The sequence below is a fragment of the Psammomys obesus genome, unplaced genomic scaffold, assembly GCF_907164565.1.
Source record: "Psammomys obesus unplaced genomic scaffold, mPsaObe1.curated_primary_1811, whole genome shotgun sequence".
NCBI classification, from domain to species: domain Eukaryota; kingdom Metazoa; phylum Chordata; class Mammalia; order Rodentia; family Muridae; genus Psammomys; species Psammomys obesus.
In genome coordinates this window covers 5,302,567-5,316,612 of record NW_026596117.1, presented here as the reverse complement: position 1 = coordinate 5,316,612, position 14,046 = coordinate 5,302,567, and the positions used below count along the sequence as shown (strand labels likewise).

General features: G+C 34.2%; 1 protein-coding gene across 1 annotated transcript in view; it reads left to right on the top strand.

The window, feature by feature from the left end:
• The window catches only part of Adgrl3 (adhesion G protein-coupled receptor L3), a 736,167-nt gene that overhangs the window by 658,651 nt on the left and 63,470 nt on the right, over positions 1 to 14,046 (top strand). The window contains exon 19 of the mRNA XM_055629463.1: positions 2,715 to 2,935. Within this exon, the coding sequence (XP_055485438.1) occupies positions 2,715 to 2,935 (221 nt within the window). The remainder of the gene's footprint in view (positions 1 to 2,714; positions 2,936 to 14,046) is intronic.

Sequence of the window (14,046 nt, the reverse complement as noted above, 5' to 3'; positions counted from 1 at the left end):
GCAAAGGTTACCTCCAGTTTTAGCTTTGCAGGATTGTCAGCACTGGGAAAAGGCATGCTCGAAAGTGCCTCTTCCTTTTCTTCAGTTCACAGACAGTGATGTATACATCTTATGCTGCTTTTCGTGTTTCAAGTCCATTGCCACAAAGAAACAGTGAACATTACAGATGAGGTGTACGTATCGTTTTATTTCTTTTTGTTTTGTTTTGTTTCTTTATTACAACAGGCTCCGGTGTTTCATACAGTGCAGTGACTGGCCATAACTCATGCTTGCATGTGTGCCTAGCCGCCTTTGTCATCCAAACTCCTACCTGAGTGATGCGTTTGTGACTGCTCATAAAAGTTTAGTGACACTTCCTTATTACTGAAAGTCCATGGTTCATAATTTACATTATAATTCATTTAAGTGTTCATGTCAGAGACAGTCCCTCTTCCCCTTACTAGGGAACCCACTTGGATGCTGAGCTGCCATGGGCTACATCTGAGCAGGGGTTCTAGGTTATCTCTATTAATGGTCCTTGGTCAGAGTATCAGTCTCAGAAAAGACCCCTGTGTTCATATATTTTGGTTCTGTTGCTCCTGTCCTCTCCAGGTCTTACTATCTTCCCCTTCTTTCATAAGATTCCCTGCACTCTGCTGGAGTGTTATGTATTCTGTGGACACATACATATACAGATATGTAATATGTTTCATTGTCTTGAAAACACTCTTTATTTCTTTTGTTTATCACTCGGTCAGCTCTGAGCCATGGCATTTGTTTTTTTCTTTTTATGTTCTCCAGTAGACTTGCCTTTCCCCAATATTATTGGAATCATATACCATTTAACTTTATTGTATTGGTTCTTTTCTTTTTCTAATAAATACTTAGGTCTCTCACATATCATTTTATGACCTGATAGCCCTTTTCTTTTTAAAACTGAATAACATTCTTTTGTAAATATACTATAGTTTATACATCTGTTAAACCAATGAAGTGCATTTTGTTTATTTTTGTCTTTTGACAATTTTGAATAAAGCTGCTATCAACATTTTAGTGCATTGTGGCTTGTTTGTTTGTTGTTTTATTTTTGGTATATATATATATATGTATGTATTGTATATATGTATGTATACATATATACATATATATGTATATATGTATATATAATATATGTATTTTTGGTATATATATATATATATATATATATAAGCTTTCAACTCCTTTAAGTACATACTATAAACATAGTTAATGCGTTATGTGTTAAGCTATGTTTTGTTTGAGGATAACATTGCCAATCTCTTTCCAAAGTGACCATGTGATTTTACATTCACATCATCAATAAACAAGCCATAAATTTGTTCAGGAATTTGGAAATTCTCATGACTAGAACTGCAAAGGAAAGGAAAACTTTACTTTGTAGTTTTCCAAAGACTTGTGGGTATAATAAATAATTTACTCACTTAATGCTGCTCTCCAGTATGCGTTCATATGCATGCTGAATAAAATGCAGTTTCATTCAAGTCTGTGATTATGCATTCATGATTAATGACTGCAAAGGATACAATTATGGTGAATATATTTTTAATTGGTTAGCATATACTTAATGTAATAGCTTTTCTCATAAATGCATGTATATGAATAAGCAATCAAAGTACACATTTTCTCCTCAAACTAAAGCCTTATGATTATAAAAATTTATAGTTGAAATTCTAACCTTAAAATCCTCAAATGAATAATTGTGTGGGTTTTTAAAAAATATTCTATTCTTTAGTTAACCTCTAATTAAAATACTGTTAGTTTCTTTCATGTAGAATAATATTTGAGTTTTAATTCCTGACGTAGTACATTGCAATAAACTTCACCGGGCAGTGGGTACTGCACAAAAACCACTCAGTGCTGAACGACATGAAGATGGAGATTGATAGAGAACTCTCTGATGTAGGCAGAGAGTTACTCAGTAAACTGTCTTCCTCTTTTTACTAGTTACCTGACTTCCCTTTTCATTCCCCCTCATATTTAGAACCTGATTTGTTGTTTCTCCTTCATTTCTATGTGAAGATACTGAGGCGAGCATAAGCTCAGTGACAGGACCTTCAGTTGTGCGCATTGCAAACAAGAAATAAGAAAGCAAAACTTGACATATTAGTCTGTGTTCAGAAGAAACACAACATCGATTTTAGAATCATTTTATTTTTTATGTCTTTATTTTTCTTCCTTTCTTATTTTCTTTAATTTTATTTATTTATTTATTTATTTATTTATTTATTTATTTATTTATTTATTTATTCTTGAAGCAGAGTCTTACTCTCTAATTCAGGCTACTCTCGATTCTATTGCCTCAGCCTAGCAAACACTCGAGTTACGGGTATATACATAATCACTTTTGGATTTCAAGATTAAAAATCTTCATTTTTTAACAATAAGGATCTAAAAATTTGAGACTAATTTCAGTAGTAATTATTCCTGGGCTCCTAACAGATTTTTTCCCCATAAATATTATGATTTCCTTTACTTTAATGTGGTGTCAGCAATAAGCTGTAATTAAGATAAAAGGCAGTTTTCAAGTAGGTTATGTTTAATTCATTTCAGTGTTTGTAGTCCATGAGTCTTATCCAGATTATGCTGTTGCTGACCTATTTTGTAATTGCTGGGCTGAAGCCACTAGTGTTAGTTTTGCGTTGGACGGCAGATCTATGCGTTTGTTCTGAGACTGAAGCTTGCTTTCCTTTTCCTAGATCGCCTGCGCTGTGTTCGCAGCCCTCTTACATTTCTTCTTCTTGGCGGCCTTCACCTGGATGTTTCTAGAAGGGGTGCAGCTGTATATCATGCTGGTGGAAGTCTTTGAGAGTGAGCATTCCCGCAGGAAGTACTTTTATCTGGTCGGCTATGGGATGCCTGCGCTCATAGTGGCGGTGTCCGCTGCCGTCGACTACAGAAGCTATGGCACAGACAAAGTGTAAGTTCAGTGTTTGTTTGCTGGCTTTCTTCTTTCCCTCCTCTCAGATCCACTCAAGGTAAAAGCTTTGGAGTCCCCTGGTGTGGGTTTGCCCTCACAGCATTCACTAAAGGAATCGTGGAAGCAACTCAGGGTATAATTCAATGTATGGCTGTGTATTTACTGTAAGGTGAAAAAAAAAAGAGAGATTTTTTTTGAAACAAAGATGCCATTTTAGAATTGCATAATGTTTGTAGATTACAACTTTAAGTAATTGTAAGAATGATAACCTTATATTATTTTCCAGAGCATTTAGACATGTGCATGAAAACTGTTTTCAGACCACAGAGTAACTCCTGACACTGTTGCCCTCTATTTGTTTGATGTCAGTGCTAATCCTAGATTGTATGTATGTGTGTGTGTGTGTGTGTGTGTGTGTGATGTGTATACACATCACATATTATGTGCATACATACATACATATATATTTACAGAAAAATTGAAACAGTGGGAGCAGTTTCAATCTCTTCCTCTTTTTTCTAGATTATTATTGGAGTATAGTAATATAGTTTGTTTTCAATATACCTTTAAATTGTTAAAGTGTGTTTGTAAAGATGTGCAGCACATAAGGAAGACATACAGGCAGGGTATGGTGGTCCATGGCATCTGGGTGGTAGAGGTGGCAAATTTCTGAGTAGGAGGCCAGATAGGTCTATAGGGTGTGTTTCAGGACAGCTGAAGCCACACAGAGAAACCTTGTCTAAAGAGAGAGAGAGAAAGAGGGGGAGACAAAAGGAAGAAGGAAAGAAGGAAGGAAGGAAGGAAGGAAGGAAGGAAGGAAGGAAGGAAGGAAAGAAGGAAAAAAGAGAAAATAATGGAGCTGAAGACATGGCTCAACAGTTAGGAGCACTGGCTGCTTTTCTAGAGGAAGCAGCTATAATTCCCAGCACCCATAGGTTCACAACTGCCAATATCTCCAGTTCCAGGGGAACTGGCACCCTCACACATACGGACAAGACACAACATAAAAATAAATAAATAATTTTTTAAAAAATAAGAACTGTGTTCAGTTCCAAAGCCTTTCTTGACAACCAAGATCCTGAACAGTGAATGGAAGTTTTACCTGAAGAAGTAAAAAGAACACCCGGTAGCTGAGTACTTACATTTTAGGTGTGTACTAAGGATGGGAGAATAAATGCAAAGAAAAGTGAGTAAGCTGAGCCGGTAAGAGAACGTTTTATGTCAGCTTTTCAGGACCAGTGGTGATTGATGTCAAAGATAATTCAAGTAGGATAAGCACCACAGAAAATCACTTGACCTTTACAACAGCTATCTCAAGGCAGTGCTAGAAGCACAAGCCAGATTGGAAGTGTAAAAACAAAAAGTTAGTAGAAGGTGCAGATATTATCTATACCCTGAAGTAATTTCACTGAAAACATTGGTTTGTGTGATGAAATTATTGAAGGAATTTTGAAAACAGTGTCACATGATCTGGGGAGGCTTCAGTTCTGTGTCAGAGTACTTGCCCGGCATAAAACAAAATAATATATAGGAGGACTTTGTAAAAGATGAAGTCTGAAGACTGGACCTAGGCCCCCTACACAGATGTACCAATGAGTAACTCGGGCTTCATATGGGTTACCTAGTAAGGGGAGCAAGGGCTGTCTCAGACATAGACTCTGTTACCTGATTTTCCATCACATTTCCCTGGCATGGCTGCCCTTGACAGCCAACAAGTGATGCTACTTGATGAACTGGGGTGGCTTTGAATAACAGGGGAGGAGGTAGGAGAAAATGGAGGGAGGGTGGGACCAGGAGAGAGGAGGAAGGCGGCTGTGATAGGTAATATATAAATATATATATATATATATATATATATATATATATATATATATATATATATATATATATATATTAAAAGGAACATATAGTCTGACAGGAAATTAATGGAGAGAAAATGGGTTATTTTTTCATTTGTATTTCATGCACATAGGCTATTCAGGAAAGGAAAGGTTCCAGGATGAGTAAAAAATTTAAAAAAAATGTATAAACTAAACACAACATTAGAACGAGCTTGATTGAATGCTTTGAAAATAACTTTAGCATTCACCATGCCTGTGGTATAAGTTGTATAGAAGGGAAAAATCAGGTACATCCATTCTGACTTGTCTACTATTACAGAGACAGGTGTGAAACGGACATTTGATAAACCATCAGATTTACTTCAAATGTAGTTGGATTTATTTTCGTGACGGTGTAATAACTTTTCTCTTTGGAGGCAAATGAAGGAAAGAATGAGTAAGGTCCACTTATAAGCATGGAACAGTTTCACCAAGCAAAAGATGCTGACTTCTATAGAGTGAAGTATCAAGGTCATGTTAAGAAGACAAGAGATTTGAAAGGTTTTGAGATGAGCACCATGGAAAATGTGTTAAAGAGCCAATTAGATATTAATAAAAAGATTTCAAGGCAGCAGTGAAGTCTCAGATGAGGTTAGATAACACCAGTTTGTACAGAGGTTAATAAGCCAGATTTCCTGACTTTCCACCAGCCGTCAGCAGCCCGAACATGCTGGTAATAAAGCAGCTTGCTTCCCAGAAATGGGGATTCATAAAGAGCGAATGACATAAAGAAGACACCAGGATTAGTGAGAGTGTGCCCAGACACTAACAACACAATTAAAAGATTATCACATTTCTGGGGTGTTCTTTTTTAATGACGGGATATGTTATCTGTCTCAATGTGACAATTATTTTCAAATCTGATGTTATTTCAGTCAAATCTAAATTTATTCTGTCAGTCCCCATAACAACTCTGGGACCAGACTAAAGATTAGCAAAATGTTTTATCCAACTTTGCTTCTGAAGATATCTTAGGAGAGAGGCATTACACTCACCATAGGCTCTCTTTTTTTCTTGTCAAATATCGTCTTTCTTGATGTAACTCACAAGCCATAAAGTTACTCCTTTGAACTATATACTTCAAGTGTTTTAATATGTTCTCCTGTAGTGCACTTATCACCACTGATTTTTGAATATTTTCATCAACCTATAAAGAAGCCCATTAGCAGTCACTCCCCAGACTACAGGATTTTGCATTTTAATTAATGCATTCTCCCGCTAAGTTAAGCTGAGTTATATCATGTGTGACCTTAAACTATTTCCAAAATTGTCCACGAGCAGTCCCATCTTGCCTGGTACATGTTCCTTATATCCTTTTTGTTTTTAGTTCAATGTTTATCTTTTCTCTCTAGTTGTTTGCAAAAATTTCTATTACCTACTGAGTCAACTTGCTTTGTGTCTTGGTCATTTATTTTGATATGGGTGTCATTCTTTGCATAGTAGAAATCTGTCTTATAATCAGTGACACACAGTCCCTAGTGACTTTGTTAAAGCTTTGGCCATCATTGCTTTAATTTCCTGTCCCACAACTGGTAGGTCTCATTTACTGACATTATTACTCTGTGGGAATAAAGGGTAATTTATTTCCCAGGCATGATTCTAAACAATCCTTAATTGCTCAGTTATACAATTATGATTTTTTCCAACCAAAAGCAAAGCAAAATAGAGATAAATGACAGAAGACATGTGAAAGAGGGAACAAAAGAATAGAGAAAGTTTTGGTAATATTTTATCATAAACAGGCATGAAGCATTTTGTTGTTTTATGCATTTAAAAATCAAATGTTCACAAAGTTGAATCCAGGATCTATGGAGAGAATATAGTTAAATTCTACTTTGAGGGGCTTCATTGAACCGAGTATCTGCCTAAAAATGTTATGCTCATTAAAGAAGAAAGTGTTGAAAAGAGAGCTATTGTTTGGTGATAAGTATTTACCCCCCAAAGCTGACATGAATATGTCATATTTCCATTTTGGCTTAATCAAGATATCATCTTAAATAAAATCATGACCAATGGATGGGATTAATTAATTAACTTTGTGTGGTGCTGGAGTTGAATTTGGAGTGCTGCATATAAAGCAACCACTCTCTCACTGAGCTACATCCCCCATCCAAGATACTGAATTTTTACTCAATTTGTAGGCTTTCTGCATTCTGTAACTTGGTATCTATTATCTTCTGTCTTTGTCTTTTCAGTTCCTGTAATTGCTGTTGGTTGTTTTTATTTCATTCCTGATAAATTTAATTTCTTCTGTCTGACTTTCCACAGACTTGCTAACTATATAACTTTTTCTTTCTCATGAAATGTTGCAGCAAAGCAAAATTTTGGAAGTTAAGAAATGCTTATAACCATAGAACTGGCAGAAGACATTAAAAAGACTTTTTCACATGTATCTCTTAAGTTTCATGCTACACTGATTTAAAAATAATAAAAATGTGGGTAGTTTAGTCTAACATAAACTACAATGATCCAGAAATCAAAAATATTGCTAGCTGTTTTCTGAAATGTTTATTAATCTCTGTAAAGTAAATGCTTATGCCTTGAAATTTTTTATTATAATTTTTATTCTAGTTTAGTGCTTTGAGTATATCCAGGACAATTCTAATTAATATAGTATATTGCAATGTAATCTAAATAATTGACTTCTCTTTCTCCTCTTTTTAGTGTATTTATTCTTTTCATTGTAGTGGTAATGAGGTATTACATCTGAAACCTTTAATAAAAACAGCTTGCATTTCTAAGAAAAAGACTGATAGCAATGGTAGGTGATGAATTTAGAGAGAAAATTGGTTTGTAGGCTAAATAAGTATTATTTTGATACAGATAGAGATAGCTATCATATTCCATCTGGCTGATGGATTTTGATGTGTTTTTCTATGAAAGCTATTAGGCTGTTGGATTTATTATGTACAGAACACATGCTCATGAGCAAAGCATACATAATTTCATCTTAAGATGTTGTTTAGTTTTCCATCAATTTGCAGTGCTTATGGAAGAGTCATTATCTTCTGATGTGTGTATAACAAATTTTTTAAATCTAATTGACATATACTCAAAAACATACTTACAATAACATTTGAACACAATACCATAGCATTTAAAAAATCCATTTAAACAACTTTAAAAAGTAACCTTTGGCAAGTGGTTTACAAATCTGAATTGCAGTGTTAATAATGAACATATATTCCTTTTTTATCTCTGATCTCTCATGCTTTTATTCTTCTGGACAATCAGTGAAGCTATTCCCTGGGATACTGTCAGTGCATGATTATAATGAAGATTCATTATAATTCAAACAGGACAGTTCTGAAATTCAGTTCTAAATACTGTGATTTTATGATCTGAACCAAATCATTTTTTAAACGTTAACAAAATATTAAAAAAAAAACATGAATAGTTGAAACAGTTAAAAGCCTAGATAGCTCCAATTGTTTTCTTATGATCTTATCATCTCTTGTGTACAACCAAAGGGACAATAGATCACATGCTGACTGGGTTGGAGGAAGGAACAAGAAAAAGAAAATGAGGGCCAGGAAGAGGAAGTGCACTGGAAATGGGTAACTAGAGGGTAATCTAAGAGATAAATTATGGGCTGGAAAATTGATACAGGACTTCTAAGTACATGGATCAAGTCAAGGACATTCATAACCAATCAGAAATCCATGGCTAGCAGAAGAAGCACCAAGGTCTTAGAAATAATTGTTATCATATTACAATCTGGAAATCCCTGTAAAGCTATCCACCAGTCTCTGCATTTGTTTTCATAGCTCACCGGCATGAGAATAATTATAAAGGTCTTATCTGTGTTACTGAAATACCCCAAATTTCTTCATTTCAGTTTATCAAATAACTTGTATAAGCATTAAGTTTGAAAAGTGACCAATAATTGTTGTAAAAACAGCGCATTATGGTATTATCCAAGCACATTACAGTGTTATCAAAGAGGAATTGAGGAACATTGAACTTGACATTATCCGATAGTTTTGTTATCCAATAGGTTTATTTATAAATTTGTTCAGAATTTCTACTTGGCTAAATCTTCTCAGAAAATTATTTTTATCAGTAGTATTCCACAGCGATTTTTGTAGCATATCACAAAGCATTTTTATTTTAAGTGACACAAAATATCTTCTCATCGAATATGCCATCAGCTCATGTGTCTGTCTATCGATTGGACATGTGAAACAGTATAATCAATGAGGAAGTACTTTTCAATGTCATAACAAGATAGTACTCATTCAGTGTGTATATGGAGAATATATGTTTAAGCTTAAATATTATTTTGTTAATATATTTGAGCATGCTTTCTGTGATTTGGAGACTGAGGTTTTATCGTGCTATCGTATTTTCACCCAAAATACGATGAATGAAACTATTTCACCGAATGAAACTATTACCATATGAAATAATACTAGGTTGAACATACAATTTTCTGTGGAGGAGTTATCTATTCCAGAACTGTATCAGAAATGAACAGGACCACTGTCCTGTTATTTTTAGAATGCAATGAACTTTGGCAAAAGTAATACACTGTGCTTGAGTACAGGGATAAAAGGAAGTTTAAAAATGCCCACAGCTGTCATTTCACACCTAGCGATCACTATATAATTTAGAATGTTTATATCCTCTAAGGTGGTAGTAATAAATGAAGTACTAATAAAGGTTAATGTCATAGAAGTTATAACCATTCAAAATTTTAAACATTGTTCCTACAGAGGCAGGGTTAGTAGTCCCAGTATTTGGAGGCATGATGGCTAATTTGAGGCCAGGGATTTGAGATCAGCCTTAGCATACCAAGTTCCTCTCAGAATACCAACCAAATCCTAGTTACTTAATGACCCAGAAAAAAACATAGGTCCAGGTAAAAACCTGTATCATTGTTTTGGTTAGCTAAATAATAGATGTCTACCATATCTATCAGCAGATAAAAAGACACAATGTCTTTTTAGCTATATGACTGAATGTTATTCAGGATAAAATAAAGTAGTATTGTTAAAGAACAGATACACTTTTAAAATGTTTTGTTTCAGAGAAGTCTACCTCAAAAGACTACATAAACTATATAGTACTGTTTATATGAAATGTATAGAAGGCAGTAACTGTTTGCTACATAGTAAAGAAGAATTGGGATATTGTAAGGCAAGAAAAAAGAAACAGACAAATTGTGAGTTTTGATGGATTGAAAAAAAAACTGCTTATTTTGATAATTTTACAATTCTTAAATACATCTAAAATAATCAAATATGTGAATTATTTATAAAAATCATTACAGTAAATTCATTCGATAATATAAAAGAATTCATTTTCAAGAAATGACATATTTAAAAAATTTTGATATATTTCCAAAGATAAGTTTCAACATGAATGTGTTATATATCGCATGTAGATATCTTATCACTTCATTAAGATGTTTATCAAGTAATTTACAACTTTTATTTTATTTAGTACATATCCTTTTCCTTTTGTAAAGACCTTGAAATTAGGTAGACTAGAACAGAATTCAGACTCTACTACTATGTAAAGTACATACTATTGTGACGTATGACCTGTGCATTCATATTTGCATATATATGTATGTATATAAATACATATGAAATTATGTATTACATAAAATTGCAAAATAAATATGCATTTACTAAATTGTATCTTTTAGTAATGGTTCTATTATTTGGCTCTTAGAAATAGACAAACAGAAATCTTGTGATAAGCAACATTTTTAAATATAAATTAAGTTGTTAAAAACTGTCCACTTTTATTAAAGTAGTGATTACAATTCTCATATTACTATTTTGATCTATTCAAGAAGAACCCATAATTCCAGTCATCTCTCCCAATACTCTCTTTCTCTACTCTACCCCTGCCTGAACCATCTTGTTCCCACCTCCTTGCCCAGTCCACCTGTGAAATCTATTTCTCCTTTTCAGAGAGATTCGCCACGCCCACCTTAGACCCTCTTTGTTACTTAAACTTTGTGGTTCTGTGGATTGTATCATGATTCAAGGACTATTACTTTTTAAAAGTCATTGGCAAATGCATTTTGCAGTAAGTTTAAGACTACATTCATTATGTTTACAGTTTATCTAATTCTTTTCTACTTTCTTTGTTTCTTGCCCCATTTTTTGTTATTTTTTTCCTTAATCATTTGACCTTACATAGACAGACAGAGGGATGATAGAAAGATGGGTTGTTTGGTAATAAATAATAAATGTAATAGAAATATAGTGATATAGGCACAATATACCACAAAATGAGTACAAATATAGAGATATAGGCACAGGACCTAGAAAAATGATATTATGGTATTGACAAATTCACAAACAACTTTATATAAAAATATCATGAATTTCACTATCTAATGGCACCTAAAAATGTGTTTCTTTTTACATTTGCTATTTCCCATCGACTGATTAGTCTATGATTTTCCATCCTTTGAAGTAAATAGCATTAGCAATTTATTCTTCTTAAGAAAACTTTGGAAAATAGTCAGATGTATGTTTGATTGATAAATTATACTAGTTATAAAATACAACACCTCAAAACATCTTAACCCAAAATTCTGGGCCCAAGGGTCTTTTCTGAGACTGATACCCTAACCAAGAACCATTCATGGAAATAACCTAGACTTCTTGTACAGATGTAGTCCATGGCAGCTCAGTGTCCAAGTGGGTTTCCTAGTAAGGGGAACAGGGCCTTTCTCTGGCATGAACTCAGTAGCTGGCTCTTTGATCACTTCCCCTGATGGAGGAGCATCTTTACCAGGCCATAGAGGAAGACAATCTGATGAGTCCTGATGATAGGCTAGAGTCAGATGGAAGGGGAGGAAGGGACAGAGGACCTCCCCTATCAGAGGACTGGGCGAGGGGCATGGGAGGAGACAAGGGAGGGATGGCGGGACTGGGAAGAGATGAGGGAGGAGCCTATAGCTGAGATACAAAGTGAATAAATTGCAATAAATGAAAATATAAATTTTAAAAAATCTTATTGACAATACACTTCAAGTCCTGGATGAGAAGCTATAATCTAGTTGTGGGACTGCTTCTAAACATTGCGAAGCATACTCTAAGTTATGGTTGTATCTCTGGGTTGCAGGCCTTGCTGTTTTTCTAAACACACAACCTTACCTTTTCAGTAGGAGGTATAAGAATAAAATGATGAACTGTAGTTTAATATGTAAAGAGGATACATGTTAGCAGTACATTTTCTCTGTTATGTTATTTTATGAAATTAATTTTCCTGTTGTAAGAAAATAATTTTTTCATTTTCGTCTTGTCTGAGTTTACACGAAGGTAGCTCTTGTTGAATAGGTAATTGACTTTAAGAGAACACGATATCAATTTCTGTATTATTAATTTTAATGATGTGTCGTACATTTTGGAGAACAGTTGTTGGAGAAAATAATTTATATTTGTGGCTTAGCACTGATTCTTTGGCGTGTTGAAACCAATAAAATTGTATCAGTGCAGTAAGGCTTCATCGTGTAAATAGAAGTATGCTATTGCCGTTTAAAAAGTACTACAACAAGAGAATGTTAATGACACATTTGTGTTTCATTAATGAAACAAAAGACAAGGGCATTTGGCACATGAAAAGCACTCCTTTGTATTTTTGAATGTATTTAGTATTGAATAAGAAGGAGGTAGTATGGCCAGGATGAGTTTCTTTTCAGCCCTGGGTCATGTCTTTAGTACTTCTAAAACCAGAGTACTTCTAAATTCAGAGATTATACACAATGGACTGAATATACTTTGAAAATATAAATTTGAGGTATCTTGAAAATTACACAAGAATAACCTATCAAAATTATGAGCTGTTAGATTACTGCCTTTTTCAGATTAACTATTTTATTTACAAATAGATTTAACCATTTGTAAACTAAAGTTTTTTTGTGTTTAGTATGATGAATTGTTCCTTTAACATTTGTCTCACTAATCTGATCTGGTCTCCTTTTAGGCAGTGGTTTTGGATTAAATCCCAGTAGCGAGGAAGGGCCAGAGTTTAGAATACTGTCGGGGTAGGACATATATATGGTCAAGTGTGACTATATAAATACTATTTTCCACATTCAAGTCAAGGATAATTTTTTCTTTTAAATATTGTCACAGTGAGTAGAGGGGAAAGAACCATGCAAATTTTGAATGTGGGTAATGAGAAAGAGATGAAATGCAGAAAGCTTTGCAAAAAGTCAGCATGCGGCCAAAAACAACAGCAGGTATGGCCATATGGCAATCAAATTAGAAAAGGCGCTCTTACCAACCAGATTCCAGAGGATAGTGAAGTACAGACAGCAGGCACAGAGGGGTGATTTACTCAGGGCATGCGGGGCTCCACTCTGCCTCTTCCACTCCTCACTTACGAAGGGAATTTAAATCACTTTAAACAAACAGATTCCGAAGAACTTTCCTACAGGCTAAAGTAACATCTCACTTATTTTTCACATCTGAAGAAGATGGTTAGTGGAATGAATATTTGAAGATAAAGCATTTGCTAAGCTGATTTTTCTAATGAAATCAAGCTTGGTAAGGATAAAGTTAATGTCATTATGTGGGTTAAACAAAATAAGTGAAGATATTAAAGTTTTATGTCAAGCTTAATCCAACAAAATCACTGATAATATTATTAAAGTCTATTACCTGAAAAATAGTATTTTTAGGAGGCACATTTTTTCCTATAATAAAAATTATTTGCTAAAAATGTGCTTTAGTTCTTAAATGACCTATCTAAAACTTTCTGAGCTATGAATAGGCTATCCTTTAACAGTTATTGTTAAATTCATTGTTAATGTTGTATTGTGTTGCTATAACTTGAACGGTTGGGGAGGAGGTGCTATATCTGAGTTAATGTTGAAAAATACACTTGCTTTGTCCTTCATTGCTTTTAGATTGAAGGAAAACCTAGTCTTTGTAAATAATCCATAGGTACTGATGGCAACCTCCCTACACATTCATGACACTCAAACACATGTTACTTTCAGGGGTACCAGCTAGCCTACAGTATGAATGAAGACAGTGATCCCTTGTGAAACTAGATCTCTCTGACATATGTCTGTTCATAGGCAACACTTTACCCTTCTTTTCTATGGAAGAAATTTACCTACAATAGCAAATGCTCAACTAACTCTTAACAATTTAAGCTCTCGTTGCTTCCATAATAATATTTTTCAAACAGAATTTTACATGAATTTGAACAATAATAAACCATCTTGTCTAGGTAGAAATTACGGACTAGTAGGTC